Source organism: Trichomycterus rosablanca, chromosome 2 (assembly GCF_030014385.1).
Source record: "Trichomycterus rosablanca isolate fTriRos1 chromosome 2, fTriRos1.hap1, whole genome shotgun sequence".
Lineage (NCBI taxonomy): Eukaryota > Metazoa > Chordata > Actinopteri > Siluriformes > Trichomycteridae > Trichomycterus > Trichomycterus rosablanca.
In genome coordinates, this window is record NC_085989.1 from 29,733,816 (window position 1) to 29,752,000 (window position 18,185).

The window sequence follows — 18,185 nt, forward strand, 5'->3', positions numbered from 1 at the left end:
TCTTGCACTATCCTTGTTCTATCCATTTTCTCAAGGTTGCAGATGTTTTGTGTCTTGCATTTGTTACTTTGTTTCTTTGTTCTACCTTGATTAAACATTTCCAACTTGGGTTCTATTTCCATTCCATTCCAGGTGTGGATCTGCCTTGCGGATAAATAAGGTAGGTTGCTGAGGCTTTCCCACCCAGACAGTACAGAAATAGTTAGGTGCACTGGGAGTGATTAAACAAGCCAGACATTCTGCAATTCAAACAGTATAAATGGCAACAGAACAAGCATCCTGCTGGGTATGATTAAAAAGAGCTAGTGGTATTCTGTACACACCACCTATGCACAGAAACCAATCACCAGTGTGCAAGTCTAAAATACTAGTGGCCATTTAAAGATAAAGACAGCAGACAATAAAAAAAAAAATGTAAGTAAGAATGCCTAAAACTCTAAACTGAACAGAAGGATTAAAGCCAGCAATGGCACTGCTGATTTCCCTGTCAAATGAGGGAGTGGCAGAGCCTGCAGCCAGTAGCTGCCATAACTCCTCTGTTCCTCCTGTAAAAGATCATGTTGAACAGATGGTCTGCCACCATAAAGCCTGCTCACACATAAACATCATCCTGTTAGTACCAGCACTATGACTCAGCCCCATCAACAACTATGTATACTTCATTACCTCTCAGTTATCAGCATAGTGTACGCCATAAACGTAAGTAGAAGTGCACAGGATAGGTTCTAAAGTTGCCCCAGAAACACAGACGACATGAAATAATGTCACGCTGAAGGTTTCCTTTTCCAATACAGTGGCTCTGTAACCCAACCTAACCCTGCCCTGGGCTCAACAGTCTGTTTACTTCAGCTTGATTAGGCACAGTGCCATTAAATGTTATTTAAAATGCATTGGCATAGGGCAGTGTTATTCAAACTACCTTTGGCGAAACCCTCTTATGCAGCTGGTAGATTTACATATGACCCCATCACTAAACACACAACACCAAATCCTCCAAATAATACTTCAAAATAATGATTAGGATTTCAAAAATAAAACTTCACTGTGAAAAAAGAGCTTCAATCAACTTAGGAATAGAACCCAGTTACTGTCCCACACTCCATTTAGTTCTGGATACCTTTTGGCATAGAAACTACAAGTCAAAAACTAAAAGAAAAAGTAAATAAATTTAAAAAAGTCGTGCCTTCAGGGAAGAGTGAGCCCAGCTGGAATTTAGTCCTAAACCTTCTGTCGCTTCCTTAGTCAGAACTGCTGACCCAATAGTTATGATCATATCTAAACTGAGAACTATTTAAAGCCCCCAGCAAAACCATAGGTGTAAGGAAGTGACTCATTTACAGCAATGGGCAATTTAGAGTAATCTATCTATCTACTGGCACAGCGTGTCAAATTCACACAGACACAAAATAACCATGTCCAACTATTAACAGACAATAATCAGAGGTGATGTTAAGTTCAAGTTTGAGCTGTGTAACACCTACATAGTCCATTGTGCCAATAGCTCCTAAGCAAGACTAATTCAGCAGCAATAGTCACACTGGCAATAGTTGGTGGAAACACACTGTATATATTGACAGAACATTTGTAATGGCTATCTTAGCAATTTACAATAAGCTCACGGTGTTCCACGCATCACAGTGTTCTTGTAAATCTTTATTTTCAAAATAAACCGAACTTTTACATTTTTACATGTTTTACCAACTGCATTGTGACACGTAACAAAGAATGTCACTGCATTGTTTAAAAATATAGTATTAGAATAAAAAAACATGCACATATTTACAAGCATAAGCCAGATAAAGCAATAAAACAATGAAACCATTTGTATTTGGTATACAGTTGCAAGAAAAGAGTAAGCCAAACATATTCTGTCTAAAGTAAAAATGGTTGGCAATCACAGAAGACAGTCAGTGTAGTAGAGTTTCCATTACCTGAAACTTTGGATGATGCAACAAGAAAATAATTTGGAATGCTGTGATGACCTACTTACTGTTATGCAATTGTAAATGCAGTATTTGTAATTTAAAAGAACTAATGTATCCACATGAACTTATACTATTTATTACAAACTACGTGTATCAAACCTTTTTCTTGCAACTGTCACTGTATGAACAGGTAAATACTCTTGGGTATGAAATAAGCTGGTATTGTATATATATATATATATATTTCACAGATATATACACATTAATGAGCCAAAACATTAAGACCACATTTCTGTCAAAACAGCTCTGACCCTCTGAGACATGGACATCACAATATATTTGAAGGGGTCCTGTGGTATCAGGTACCGGGACATTACCAGCAGGTCCTTCAACTTCACATTCCAAGATTCATCCTGGTGCCATCTTTTCTGGAGGTAAACAATGCACATGTGCCTAGTCGTCAGACCAGTCAATGCCTGTGTGCCCATTGTAGGTGCTTCCAGTGCTGGACAGGAGTTAGCATGGGCACTTTGGCTGATGCACTGCATGATTAAAAAAAACTAGTATTAATTTTATCTGCAATTTGAGCCATTGTAGCTCTTCTCTTGGTCCAGACTAGATGTCATAGCATTCATGCCCTCTGAGATCAATGAGTCCTGGTAGACCAACAGTCTCTTCGGTTTGTGGTCTATCCCTCCTCCTGTGAGCACTCCTTGATGTTTCGGAGATACTTTAACCCAGTCATCCGGCCATAACAGTTTGGCCCTCAAAGTCAATCAAAGTTACTGAGGTTTTTATGTCTGATCATATCTGCTGCATTCAACACGTGTACTTGTATGTACAACACATGTGACAATTGTCCCAATATAGGCGGTGGTCCTAATATTTTGGCTCATCGGTGTACAAATATTAAAATCACACCATAATCATTGTAAAGGTTCCAGACATTCACTAATACCACCAAAGCTGCATATCAATGCTGTTGCACAACTGTAAATCCTTTGATGAGAAAAACAATTGTGAGAAAATGAAGATAAACTATGTACAGAACTGAGGACCCTTGTAAAATTTTACACTCCTGAAAATAAATATAAAATAAATATAGATTTCATCAATCAGTTAAATGAATAATAATTAAGATTCTTTTCATTTAGGATCTGCAAATGGGTCGATAGAAAATGCTACAAATATTCAAGTGGGGCTAGGGGGGAAAAAAAAGAAGTGATGGCATTGACCAGCATCGCCAGCAAAAGATTGTGCTATTTCAGTCTCTGCAGGAACACTTCTACCAAAACGTCCTTCACCAATTCCTGTTCACATTAAACCTCACAGACTTTCACTTCAGCAGACCCAGCGTTGGCGTTTCTGGAACTTGTCTAATGACATCATAGATGGTGGCATTCAAATCCCTGGTTGAATCGAGCCGTGCCAAAGATCTGCATGATGCCTGGAAAATATAGAGATCGTATCATGGTTACCTCCTGCGTACAAACAACCTAGCACAAACACAATAGAGGCTTTATCACGAACAGTTACCTACCTGGATCGACTCAGCTCTTCCGGGTATAGAGACAAACTCATAGATGCCAAAATCTTCAGTAGCATCCTCATGACCTAGCAAAACAGAACAGAATAAGGATTATTATGTTGCTTAAAGGTCTAAACACTGCGGCTGTGGATAGTGAGGTGCTGGTAATTCTGTAATCCCACAGCTGGAAAGGGATCAATACATTCCAGTTGTTTGTTTTAAACAACTGCAACTACAAAATGCAGCTTTAAAATTTTTGAGACACTCCTTCCAATTTTTGAATTCAAGTGTTTCAATCACAACAGTAGTCAACAGGTGTAATAAATCAATTATATAAAGGAAATGATATGCTTAGGCCAGTTCCTGTTCCAGCATGACTGTGCCACTGTGGAGAAAGCAAGGTCTATAAAGACATGAGTAAAAGCTTGGTTTAACAAAACTCCAGTGGCCAGCAAAGAGCCCTGACCTCAGCCCCACTGAACAGACTTGGAATGAACTGGAACATCAATTGAGGGTTTCTTGACCAACATCAGTGCCCAGCCATACAAATACCCTTTTGAATGGGAAAGAATTCTCACAGACATGCTTCAAAGTCTCAGAACAGTGGGTGTTGTTATAGCTGAAAAGATCACATAGCGGTCACTCTATTTTAATACTATTGTTTTTTAAATGGGATGTCCAACAAGCTCATGGTCGGGTGCCCAAATGCTTTTGGTCATATAGTGTAATTCCAAAAGGTTCCACTAGAATATTATCCCAAAAAATTGGACTTATCTAGATGCCACATCTGACCGGTGTCTTTATTATTTTAGAATCATTATTTTAGAATACACTGACCTTAACTGAGGCAAGTAAGGCCTGCAGTTCTTTAGATGTTTGTCTGGGTTCTTTTGTGGCCCCCTGGATCATATATCATATATCATCAATGAGTTCTTGGTAATATTTTGGTTAGCTGGCCACTTCTGGGAAGATTAACCACTGTTACTAGTTATGTCCATTTGTGGATAATGGCTCTCACTGTGGTTTGCTGGAGACCCAGAGTCTTAGCAATGGCTATGTAACCCTTTCCAGACTGGTAGATTTCACTTGGAATCTCTGGAATGTGGCATTATGTGCTGCTTTTTGAGAACTTCTAGCCTGCATCACATTCCCATACAGGCTTATTTAAGTGATGTTTAAAATCAGCAGGTCTGGCAGTAATCATGCCAGGGTGTGGCTAGTAAAACTGAAACCAAATGTGAATTGAATTTGGATAATTGGTTGATTTAGTTGCTAAGGAGGTAATTCCTTTTTCACACAGGACCAAGTAGAGCTAAAAAGCATTTTTGCTGTTGTTAGCGTTTGTTTGGGTTGTCTGTCTAATAATAAAAGTAGTTTGATAATCTAAAACATAAAACTATGACAAATATGGCAAAAGAGAAGAAATTCGAAAGGGTGCAAATGCTTTCCACAGCACTGTACATGAAATGTCATTCATTTAATTTAACTTTTTTATATACACTACATGACCAAATGTATATAGACCCCTGTTTATTGACTGGAGTTATGGGGTACAAAAACTGTCCAGGAGTACAACTGAATTTTAAAGGCTTAGCAGCTGCACAAAGGTCTAACTGCAATGCCAAGTACTGACTGGAGTGGTGTAAAGCATAAAAGCATTGGACACTGGATTTCATGGCTGCCAGGAGACTGCTACTTTCCCAAATACATGGTGCCAATTTCAGTTTGATTGAGGAGGAATAATGGCCTGGAGCTGCTGATGGTTTTGCATTATGGTTGTAGTAATGTGAAATATTAACTTAACAACATATTCTAGAGAATTGTGTCATTATTATTTGATTCAGCTATACCCTAACTGTTTTGGCCTTGTCAGGGTCACAGTGAGCTCTATCACTAACTGATAACACTGGGTGTAAGACATAAACACAGCCTCTATATAAATAGTTTTGTAAACATTAACTCATTGCAACTTCATCTGCATTGCATCTTGAACGACCTTATGTGGGGTCCCGAACCCAAGACAATACACTGTGTTCTAATAGAAAGCTTTCCATTACCCATGATTTTGAAAAGCATATATGAATCCAATGTTTGGATGTTTCCATACTCTTGGTTGTAAAATATTTACCTCTCATTTACATGTCTAGTATTGCTTTATCTTTCAGCATAAAAAGGCCTGCTACTTCCTCTTCAAACAGCTTAGTATCAATCGATCAATGACCATTAGATACAAGTGAGCTGTGTTAAAAGACAGATTACAAACACACTGCTGGGTTCTGCTGCTTAAATCCTGTATTACTAGAGTAATTATTTTTGAGCTAATAGGGCGTCTGTTTGTCTAAAGGCTGTGTACACAACACTGCTTAACAACACACACTCATCACACTGGTGTATAAATCATCCAAGGTGCTTACCTGAGGGATGGAGTCCTTTCTGTTCTGGGATTGGCCTAAAGGGGTGGGACCAAACAAGAGCATTGTAAAGCAGAGTTAAATAAAGTAAATAACATTCTCTGTAAATATTTATCTAAGTGCCGTTTTTTCTTACCTGCTGTAGATTTTCATCAACACTGTGGAAAGAAGAAGAAGATAGCACAGTCACACAGAGAAATGGCATTGCTATAGCATGTTCAGTACTAATGGAAGAGTCTGGAGAACATTTCGTTCCCCGCTGATTTGAATAAAACCTGTATCCTGAACCCGCTCAGAGCTACAGTCAAATTACTGAATAAAAACAAATCCCAGAATAGCACTGGAGTTTCTCCATTCAGTTTAGTAAAACAAACTATGCTATATGATTAAAAGTATGTAGAAAGAGATTCTGAATAGCGGATTCTTTAGATGCACCTGTTGCTGCAACCGCGATAAGCAAAAGCTGGCTCTAGAATGGCTCATGCTGATGACTTATGGCGCTGTCTTAGGATCCCATCTTTCTAACAAGTCAGTTTGTCAAATATCTGACCTGTGTAACCTGTTTATCTGGCCCTGGTTTACTATAAGTGTTGTCATTGTAAAATAGAAATGTCTAGGAGAAACAACAGCTCAGTTGTGAAGCAGTTGGTTGGAATAGGAGCACCAATGCTGCAAAACAAAGCACATAATAGTTGCCTTTCCTTATTCTGCAACAAGTACTAGAAAGCTAAACTTAGAGATAGTGTCAATGGTTGTTGAGCTACATCAATTAAATCTCATGGTCTGAGCACTCCTACACAAGTCTAAGATTACCATGTGCAATACCCAGTTCTGGATTAAGTTAAGCACATTGCCAATAGATTCTGGAACTGTGGAAATAATTGAACAAATGAACAAATCTGGGTTTGGCGAATGGCAGTATAATGCTACCATGATAATGCTATAATTGCTACCTGTTAGTTCTAGTAAAAGGAATTGTCAAAATGAATGGGTACATTTACATTCACAGCATTTAACAGATGCTTTTATCCAAACCAACTCACATTTACGACTGAATACAGTTTGAGCAAGTGAGGGTTAAGACAATAGTGTCAACTTGGCAGCAGTGGGGCTTAAACCGGGAACCTTCTGATAACTAGTCCAGTTTTTTTTTTTTATACCCCTTTTTCTCCCCTTTTAGCGCATCCAATTGTTCAATTAGCATCGTGCTTCCTCTCTGTCTATGCCGAACCCTGCCCTGACGGAGGTGATTGAAGCTAACCCATATCCCCTCCGAAACACGAGCAGCAGCCAGATGCATCTTTGCCACCCACACATTGACGAGTTTGGCGCCACCTAGCGTTGCATGCGGAGAGACACACCCTAAGGGCACCCTCTCCCATCTCTGTGTAAGCGCCTCCAATCAGCCGGCAGAGAACGCAATCACATTCTGACAGAGAGAGACCCACATCCGGTTCTTTGTCCCACCCCCCACATGAGCAACCGGCCAATCGTTGCTCATATAGCCACTCAGCTTCGAACCGGTAAAGCAAGGCTGGATTCGATACCACGCTTCTCAGAATCCAGCCCTGGTTGCAGCGCGTTTCTTTTTACCGCTGCGCCACCTGAGCGGCCTAGTCCAGTTTCTTAACCACTGAGCTACCACTGCCTTAGAAAGAGTGGGTAGTCACACCATGTTTTTTTTTTTTTTTGCCTATTTATGTAGTAATTAAAGAATGCCATGACCTTGATGCTAAATTTAAAAAAAAAAAGCTTTGATGCTTTTCTTTCTTATACAGTATCTTGATGGGTTGGTTGAGCTGACCCTAGTGCACATAACCAACCTAACTAATGCTTTTATGGTCTAATAGAGGTCAATTATTTTAGTCATATTCCAAAAATCCAGTGGAAAGTCTTCACAGAAATGTTGAGGCTATTGTTGCTGCAATGGGGCCATGTAGTGTATAAACACCTGTTAAGAAACTTGGACACCAAAACACAAAAACATAAACAAATAATAAATACCAGCTTGTTGTGGTCATGACAAACCTTTTTGAGGATGGCAGGACTTCCTAAAGAGCACAATTAGCATGCACACAATGATGAGCAGTGACAAGACTATGATGCCAGCTAAAGGAGACACGATACTTCCCTCCTGGATGCGCTTTTCTTTATCTGCAAGCAGAAGGTTGTAAATCATCATGATTGTAGCTCTACAGAGTGGCTAAGCTCTCTGTGGTTTGCAAGCTGGTGAAATTTGCATGTGTCTGTGTTAGGATCCGCCAGCACTTACCTTTCATTTTCAGGGTTTCCCAGCGTTTTGTTTTCATTCCGGTTTGTATTTTGTTTTTCTCCGTTTTCTTTAGTTTCCCCGATCGCTTTTGTTCTTGGTGGTGGTTTGCGTTTGTTTTCCCGTTTTGCTCCCTTCTCCCCCTAGCGGCCTGGAGCGGTACTGTTTTCGGAGGTTGCTGCGGTTCCAGCCAATAGATCGCTGGAGGGCGGACCCCACACACACCTGCGCCTCATTCCTCATCTCATCAACTCCTGCATTTAAACGCCGGCTTTTCTCTCACTCGTCGCCAGATTGTCTGCTTGCCATACGGTACACAGACGGCCGTTCGTTGTGTCCTTAAACCGTGAGTCTTCTTCTTTTACCTTCTCCTCTTAAACGTATTTTGTTTTTCATCGCCTCCTAGACCATCCCCCCGTTCCTGCGTTCCTGCCGTTCCTGGTTCTCCTGTGTTCCTGCCGTTCCTGGTTTTCCTGCCGTTCCGCCGTTCCTGGTTCTCCTGTGTTCCTGCCGTTCCTGGTTTTCCTGCCGTTCCGCCGTTCCTGGTTCTCCTGTGCTCCTGTCGTTCCTGGTTTTCCTGCCGTTCCGCCGTTCCTGGTTCTCCTGTGTTCCTGCCGTTCCTGGTCATCCTGCATTCCTGCCGTTCTTGGTTCTCCTGCGTTCCTGCCGTCCCTGGTCTTCCTGCGTTCCTGCCGTCCTCCTGCATTCCGGTTCATCACTCCTGGTCATCAGTCCGCCCTGCAGTTCCCCGGCGCTTCCAGTACCGCTCCTGCCGCTCCCTTCTCGTTTCAGTTACCTTTTGTTTGTTTTGGTCTTTTATTTATTATTTGTTTAAATAAATATCGTATTATCACTTCTGGGTTTTGTTGTTTGTGCACTCGCCTTTGGGTTCCCCCCTAGTCCTTGGTGGGTTATTATCTAACCTTAACAGTACAATCTGGCCACCATGGAACCCACGGGTGCACAAACGGGTGGGGACCTGACCGTTGAGGAGATCCTTATCCGCCATAACCAGATGCTGGGGACACTCAGCCAGCAGCTCGCTGGCTTGACCCAGCAAGTAGTACGTCTAATACCTCCTAACCCTGTACCTCTTGCTCCTTCCCAGGTTCCGGTCGTACCTCCGACGGGTCCCGTGGTTCCAGGGTCCTCCGTGGAAACACCTGTCCCCAACCCCGAGCCCTTCTGTGGAGACCTGGAGAGGTGCAGAGGGTTTTTGTTCCAATGCGAATCCATTTTCCGTCAGCGTCCCACTACCTTTGCCACCGAGGCCAGTAAGGTGGCCTTTATTATTGGTCACCTGAGAGGCAGGGCCCTGACCTGGGCCGAAGCGGTACAGTCACAGACGGACCCTCGAGAGGGCTCGTTTGTTGACTTCCTCGCCCGGTTCAGGACAGTGTTTGACCACCCGGATTATTCGGGGAGTGCCTCTTCCCGACTATTTTTCCTGCGCCAAGGTTCCCGGTCCGTGGCTGATTATTCTATTGAGTTCTGGACCTTGGCCGCCGACTCTGGGTGGAACGACGAGGCCCTCCGGGAGGCTTTCCGGCAAGGTCTCATCGACTCCCTGAGGGATGAGTTGGCGGCAAGGGACGAGAGCCCCGACCTCCACTCCCTGGTAGCTCTGGCCATCCGCTTGGATAACCGCCTCCGCAGCCGCCGCCATGAAAGGGCGGCCAGAACCGGTTCCAGGCTACCTTCCCCTTTGACCTGTTCGAGCCCCTCAGAGCCCTCAGGTGCCTCCAGTGTTGCCCCTATACCCTTAGTACCAATGCCTGAACCCATGCAGTTGGGGCGTGCCCGGTTAACCCCCCAGGAGCGGGCTAACCGCTTCAGGGCCGGGCAATGCCTTTATTGTGGTCAGGCAGGCCATATTCTCCGGGCATGCCCTGTCCGGCCAAAAGAGGGCGCCCGTCAGTAGCCGTGGGGGTACTGGCGGGCGACTCTCAGCTATCCCCCCTCCCACAACTATCCCAATCCTCCCAGCAACGCCACCTCCGCATGCAGGCAACCCTTTGTTGCCATGGCTGCTCGGTCCCTCTCCAGGCCTTGGTGGACTCGGGTGCGGAGGACAACCTGTTAGACGAAGGGCTGGCAAGTCAGCTGGGGGGGACCCTGGAGCCCCTGGACCCTCCTATCACTGCGCGAGCCCTGGATGGACGGATCATTGCCCGGGTGACCCACCGTACCGCGCCTTTGTCCCTGATCCTCTCAGGAAACCACCGGGAGACCCTCTCCTTCGTAGTTATCAAAGCTCCTCAGACCCCCCTGGTCCTAGGCTACCCCTGGTTGGCACGTCACAACCCCCACATCGACTGGGCTCGTGGACGAGTTGTGGCTTGGAGCGACTTTTGCCACGCCAATTGTCTGGTCTCCGCCATCCCTCAGCCGGGGAACGGGACAAGCACCACCCCCTCTGCAGCATCCCCTGACCTGTCCAAGGTGCCCCGGGAGTACCACTTCCTCCGCGAGGTGTTCAGCAAGTACCGGGCCCAGTCTCTACCCCCTCACCGACCCTACGATTGTGCCATCGACTTGCTGCCTGGTGCCCCACTGCCTACCAGTCGGCTCTATAACCTCTCTCGTGCTGAGAGGAGCACGATGGAGAGCTACATCTCGGAGTCTCTGGCCGCCGGAATCATCCGCCCCTCATCATCTCCCTTAGGAGCTGGTTTCTTTTTTGTCGAAAAGAAGGATAAGACCCTGCGGCCATGCATCGACTACCGGGGCCTCAACCAGATCACGGTCAAGAACCGGTATCCCCTGCCGTTGATGTCGTCGGCCTTTGAACCCCTGCACAGTGCTACCATCTTCACAAAGTTGGACCTGCGTAACGCGTATCACCTGGTGCGGATCCGAGAAGGCGACGAGTGGAAGACGGCGTTCAACACCCCGCTCGGCCACTTCGAGTACCTCGTAATGCCCTTCGGGCTTTGTAACGCCCCAGCAGTCTTCCAAGCCTTGGTCAACGATGTGCTCAGAGACTTCCTCAACCGGTTCGTGTTCGTCTACCTTGACGACATTTTGATTTTTTCCAAGTCCCGGGAAGAACACGGAGCGCATGTCCGGAGGGTCCTCTCTCGGTTATTAGAGAACAGATTGTTCGCCAAGGTCGAGAAGTGTGAGTTCCACGTCGACTCTGTGGAATTCCTCGGGGTCGTTCTGGAGAGCGGCCAGGTTAGAGCCGACCCCCACAAGATCCGAGCGGTCACAGAGTGGCCTACCCCTACCACTCGGAAGGAGCTCCAACGCTTCCTGGGTTTCGCTAACTTCTACCGACAATTCATCCGAAACTACAGCCACGTGGCAGCACCCCTCACTCGCCTCACCTCGACTAAGATTTCCTTCACCTGGCCCCGGGAGGCAGAGGAAGCTTTCCTCCGGCTCAAGACTTTGTTCACTTCCGCCCCCATCCTCATCCAGCCCGACCCCGACAAGCAGTTCGTGGTGGAGGTGGATGCATCCGATACTGGGGTAGGGGCTGTGCTCTCCCAGCGGGTGAGTCCCGAGAACCCTCTGCACCCTTGTGCTTTTTTTTTCACGTCGCCTTTCTTCAGCTGAGGCCAATTACGATGTCGGGGACCGTGAGCTACTGGCGGTGAAACTGGCCTTGGAGGAGTGGAGGCACTGGCTGGAGGGGGCCGCTCAGCCCTTTGTCGTCTGGACGGACCACAAGAATTTGTCTTACGTCCAGACGGCAAAGAGGCTGAACGCCAGGCAAGCCAGATGGGCACTGTTCTTCGCCCGTTTTGATTTTACTTTGACCTACCGGCCTGGATCCCGGAACATCAAACCGGACGCCCTCTCTCGCCAGTTTGCCCCGAAGGAAGCCCTCACCTCTTCCGAGACTATCCTCCCGCCGAGTCGACTTGTTGGGCTCCTCACTTGGGACGTTCGTCGTCTAGTCACCGAAGCCCAGGCCCAGGAACCAGACCCCAGGACAGGAACCCAAACCCGTCTCTTCGTCCCGGCCACAGCTCGCTCGCCGGTCCTTCAATGGGCCCATGAGTCCCGCGTCGCCTGCCATCCCGGGACTAGTCGTACCTTATCCTTCCTAAAGAGGCATTTCTGGTGGCCATCCTTGGAGAAGGATGTTGGGGAATTTGTGGCGGCCTGTTCCACCTGTGCACGCAGCAAAGCATCCCATCAATCTCCTGCGGGGCTACTTCAGCCTCTCCCTATCCCGAGTCGCCCATGGTCCCATATTGCCTTGGACTTCGTCACGGGCCTTCCGGATTCCAACGGGAACACAGTCATCCTCACCATCGTTGACCGGTTTTCCAAGGCCGTACATTTTGCTGCTCTGCCGAAGCTCCCCACAGCCTTCCAAACAGCAGAACTTTTAGTTAATCTAGTTTTTCGCGTTCATGGAATACCATTGGACATTGTGTCAGACCGAGGACCCCAATTCACCTCCCAAGTTTGGAAGGCCTTCTGCAGGGCACTGGGCGCCACAGTCAGCTTGTCCTCCGGCTTCCACCCACAGTCCAACGGTCAGGCGGAGAGGACCAACCAGGGCCTGGAGTCGGCCTTACGGTGCATGGCTGCTCGCAACCCCAAGGCCTGGAGCTCCCACCTGGCCTGGGTCGAGTATGCCCACAACTCTCTGGTGTCATCTGCCACAGGATTGTCCCCCTTCGAGGCCTCCTTAGGCTACCAGCCACCACTGTTCCCCGAACAAGAAGCCGATGTGGCAGTCCCCTCTGTTGGGCACCACCTTCGCAGGTGCCGAAGACTCTGGCGCTCCACCAGGACCACCCTCCTGCGCACTCGGGACGCCAACCAGCAGTCGGCCGATCGTCGTAGAAGACCGGCCCCCCCCTATGCTCCTGGTCAAGCTGTCTGGTTGTCCACCCTTCACATCCCCTTGCGTGTCGAGTCTCGGAAACTCTCCCCCCGCTTCATCGGCCCCTACACCGTCGAGAAGATCATCAACCCCACGTCGGTACGACTGAAACTTCCCCGCCACATGCGGATCCACCCCACATTCCACGTCTCCCAGCTCAAGCCCGTGGTTTCCTCACCCTTGAACCCTCCGACCGAACCCCCACCTCCCCCCCGGCTCATCGATGGGCATCCGGCATACACGGTTCGCCGGTTGCTGGATGTCCGTAGACGTGGTCGGGGCCTCCAATACCTGGTAGATTGGGAGGGTTATGGGCCTGAGGAGCGGTCGTGGGTTCCCCGGGTTGCCATCCTTGACTCCAACCTGGTCCGTGAGTTCCACCGTCTACATCCCGATAGACCCGGTAGGCCACCTAGAGGTGGCCGTTGAGGGGGGGGTACTGTTAGGATCCGCCAGCACTTACCTTTCATTTTCAGGGTTTCCCAGCGTTTTGTTTTCATTCCGGTTTGTATTTTGTTTTTCTCCGTTTTCTTTAGTTTCCCCGATCGCTTTTGTTCTTGGTGGTGGTTTGCGTTTGTTTTCCCGTTTTGCTCCCTTCTCCCCCTAGCGGCCTGGAGCGGTACTGTTTTCGGAGGTTGCTGCGGTTCCAGCCAATAGATCGCTGGAGGGCGGACCCCACACACACCTGCGCCTCATTCCTCATCTCATCAACTCCTGCATTTAAACGCCGGCTTTTCTCTCACTCGTCGCCAGATTGTCTGCTTGCCATACGGTACACAGACGGCCGTTCGTTGTGTCCTTAAACCGTGAGTCTTCTTCTTTTACCTTCTCCTCTTAAACGTATTTTGTTTTTCATCGCCTCCTAGACCATCCCCCCGTTCCTGCGTTCCTGCCGTTCCTGGTTCTCCTGTGTTCCTGCCGTTCCTGGTTTTCCTGCCGTTCCGCCGTTCCTGGTTCTCCTGTGTTCCTGCCGTTCCTGGTTTTCCTGCCGTTCCGCCGTTCCTGGTTCTCCTGTGCTCCTGTCGTTCCTGGTTTTCCTGCCGTTACGCCGTTCCTGGTTCTCCTGTGTTCCTGCCGTTCCTGGTCATCCTGCATTCCTGCCGTTCTTGGTTCTCCTGCGTTCCTGCCGTCCCTGGTCTTCCTGCGTTCCTGCCGTCCTCCTGCATTCCGGTTCATCACTCCTGGTCATCAGTCCGCCCTGCAGTTCCCCGGCGCTTCCAGTACCGCTCCTGCCGCTCCCCTCTCGTTTCAGTTACCTTTTGTTTGTTTTGGTCTTTTATTTATTATTTGTTTAAATAAATATCGTATTATCACTTCTGGGTTTTGTTGTTTGTGCACTCGCCTTTGGGTTCCCCCCTAGTCCTTGGTGGGTTATTATCTAACCTTAACAGTCTGTGGCAACAGACTCCAACGATGACTGCTTTCTTACATAATTTTGGCTATTTAGTGAATGTAAAATTGAGCCTACATAAACAGCCCAATTGCATTGAAGTATGGATGTGGAACCAGTACTGAAAGCTCATATTAAGCTAAGCACTGTAAACAGCTGTAAGGCATGTTTTCATTCATCCACCACATCCTTCACTGTGCATGGATAACTAAAAAGAACTAAACGCCAACAGAACATCAGTCTTTGTAAAGCATACACCATTTGTGGCATACAGAAATTCTTCATTACATACCTTTGCCCAGATTGGCCACCACCAAGGTGAAATGAGCTTCATCCTGTTTATTGGTGATGTTGTTGACGGCCCTGCACCAGAACTCTGTAGCTTGGCCAAGATTGTAAGCAGCCACCTCAAAACGAGGGCCGGTCATCATCACTTCTGTACCGTTTTCATTCTTGGAAATCCACACGCAGGTGTTGGGAGGATTTGAGTCAGCCAGGCACTCAAAAAACACCAGCTCACCTTGGTTTACATGGAATACTCCTCCTATTCTCCGACACTGGTCTGAGTTCACTTCCAGGTTATAAGGGCCATCTACAGAAAAAACAAAGATTTATTAGGAATAGTGATAGCTTAGTGAATAATATACTCAACTTATGATCAAAAGGTCACTGGTTTAAGCCGCACCTCATCCAAGTTGCCACTGTTGGCCACCTGAGCAAGACTCTTAGCACTCAATTGCTTGCATTGTGTTCACTTTGGATAAAAGCGTTAGTAAGCAACAAAATGTTAATGAACATTCCTCAAACAGAAGTGGCAGTGACATGGTACTAATTTGTTAATATGGTAGTGTGGCTTTTACTGGAAATAGTGTTGTATTGTTACTGGGATTTAACTTGTAAGTCAATGAAAAGCATTATCATTAAAATTGAGGCGACATGCGCATTGGCATCAGCCATATGTAGCCACAAATCTGTAATATTATACACACTATTCCCCTACACACATCACCCTTCAAAAAAGCTACCATAGTTTCTACAGTTATTCAATTCTGGTAACTAAATACAATCAGAATTAAATTTAGCCTTGTAGAAAAGAACTCGTTTATCCTAAACTTAAAGTCACTTTTCCCAGGAATGCTATGGCATGATCTAACTACAATGTAAATTACAGACAAGAAAAACTGTTAAAATACTGTGTACCATCCAAATAACATCTGAGAAATATCACAAAGTCATTTCCAAGTCTCATCCAGAAGGTCATTAAAATTCAGAAAACAAGAACTAGCCTTAGCCAGGGTCAGTAACTTTTCAATAAAAAGACACTAGGCAAACCAAGAGATAGACCTATCAATCATGTCTGGCAAAAAATCAAAATAGAAGTTCAGATTATACCCCAGTCAAACATTTCGGTAGTAGCATGAGGGTATAGGAGTGATTTGGTATATCGCAACATGGACATGGATTACAAAATAATTTTACAGCAAGTTGAGCTCATATCAATTAATAATTAGGAAGTGTGTCCTCCCTATAGTTATTTGTAGACTACATTTACAGTAATTTATTGGGATTTCTGTGGGTGGGCATAACATTTTTATTGGATGGGTAAACGTTAAATTGAAGTTAGTTCATTCAGTTTCTGAACCCAAATAGAGATGTGATAAGACCCAAAACAAGCAGTATGTCTGTTATTCAAAAAAGGGCTAAAGTCCATCCAAAGAAATGTAAAAAAACTAATATGAACATCATGTGTAATATCCTGTTTTGGTTCAGGATCATGTAACATAAATTAATGAGTCAAAGCATCAGATCTGCATTACATGCAGCTCAGACCTGCAAAAAAGTGGTGGACAGAAGTTAGCATGGACACTTAGACTGCACTGTGTCTTTGCACCCCCATACACAGAAGGGTTCGATGCACTGTGTGTCGACACATTCACCTCATCGCCAGTATTAAAATGATCTGCAATATGGGCCACAGTGGCCTCTTTGCTAGCTCCTTTCAGTCCTTTTGGCAGAGTGATGTACCTGCTTCAGCAATTTTATATTGGAATGTACTGTTTTTATCAAGTTATTGATAATGATCAATCTACCTAGAGTATGTTGGTTCATCTGATATCATAATATGGCTTAATCAAAACTTATTCACATGGATATAATATTTTTTATATCATAACATTTTAATGTGGATAAAAAAAGCCACATTCTGGTATTTATATGTGAACTGTAGCATATGACATAATATAAAATACTTTTGATTGGACCTTATATGTTGAGTATGTTCTTAATCTTAAGAAGGTAATAATAATGGTGTAGGGGAAAACAGGCCAGGATGGGTTTTTTTCTTACTGTCCCTACAATGCAAATATAATTTACCAAATGAGGAACTTTTGGTGAAAGTGAAATTGATTTACAAGAGGATGTGAAACGTGACCACAAAGGACATGACTGAGAAATAAAGGTAGTGGGAAAAATCTCCTTCATTTACTGCACAGAAAAGCAAAATACTTACAGAACACACTGATCTCAACTTCTTTACTTCGAGCATGGCTGATGGGGTTTTTTACTGCACAGCTGTACAATCCAATATCCTGCTGCTTTACAGGGTTGATGAACAGGGTGCCGTTGTTTTGGGAGAACATGTGGTGCTCACTAGGGCTGACTAGCATGTTGCTTTTAAACCACTGGTACTTTGCTTTAGTTCCATTTTCCACAAAGCAGGTCAGAGTAACGTTGTCCTGGTCTTCCACCAATGCACCTTTAGGGCTCTTCAGAATCACAGGGGTGGATAGAGGCACTAGGGGCACACATATTTAAAGAAAAAGTTAAGAACAAAAATTTTCATTTTAAAACAAACTTATTTTAGGGCATAAAAAACAATGGATAGTCATTCTAATAAAATTTGCTTTGACATTTCAATTGAAACCATATAATCAGATAATAAAATGAACAATTAGCTACCATTGTAACTATTATAATGGTTACTATTATAAAACCATTATGTTACCATTATAAAATGTAGGCAAATTTAGTCAAAACTATGATAATAAACACATTATTCTCCATTATATTCTAAATAAATAAAGCTATTTTATCAATATGTTTTTGACAAATATATATTTTATCTATTTGGATACTTGACTTTCAGGACAGACCACTGGTCCAGTCCCAGTTACCATTATTTATGACCAACATTTTTTTCCATAATTATTTAAATGGGATTAATTTACGTGGAATGCTTTATTGTCTTTTATGTGAAGTGACTATGAAATTGTGTAATGAAATGTATTACAAACTTAATGTACGTAAACTAAAAATACAATTTTCATTAAAATTAATAAAGCAATAAGCCACGAGAGGCCGTGCATTACTGTGATTTTAGCACGGGGATGACGTTTTTGGCACGAAGCGGAGTGCCTAAAACTTCTTTCCCCGTGCTAAAATCATAACAGTAATGCACGGTCTCGAGTGGCTTATTGCTTTTATAAAACGGCGGTCAACATAAAATATAATAAATACAACAATGTTTAATTCATAAATGTATTTATTGTGTATAAACTTACAATAAAGCATTCTTCCGCAACGCAAAATAGTTCGATTAACGGTGTTGCTAGGCAACATGAGGGCGAAAATAACATTAACTTTTGTATTCAGTGGCGTATTAATATGGAATGATGTGAGGTGGTCCTAGGTGTGCGTTTATCGGGGATTTTACAACGGCTTCGAACGCAGCTCAGCCAATCAGATTTTAGGACCGGAACTATCCGTTTTATAAATAAAAATCTATAATTTTCTAAAAACAAAATGTGATAAAACTAG

The 18,185-nt window shown here is 44.9% G+C and overlaps 1 protein-coding gene across 1 annotated transcript in view; it reads right to left on the reverse strand.

Annotated features, from left to right (window-relative positions):
• Positions 1-3,072: 3,072 nt before the first annotated feature.
• Positions 3,073-18,185, reverse strand: part of hepacam2 (HEPACAM family member 2) — a 31,934-nt gene continuing 16,821 nt past the window's right edge. The window contains exons 4-10 of the mRNA XM_062986073.1: positions 16,879-17,163; positions 14,662-14,961; positions 7,893-8,018; positions 6,001-6,022; positions 5,868-5,902; positions 3,466-3,539; positions 3,073-3,372 (exon numbers count right to left, since the gene is read on the reverse strand). Coding sequence (XP_062842143.1) covers positions 3,262-3,372; positions 3,466-3,539; positions 5,868-5,902; positions 6,001-6,022; positions 7,893-8,018; positions 14,662-14,961; positions 16,879-17,163 — 953 coding nt within the window. The 3' untranslated portion in view covers positions 3,073-3,261. The remainder of the gene's footprint in view (positions 3,373-3,465; positions 3,540-5,867; positions 5,903-6,000; positions 6,023-7,892; positions 8,019-14,661; positions 14,962-16,878; positions 17,164-18,185) is intronic.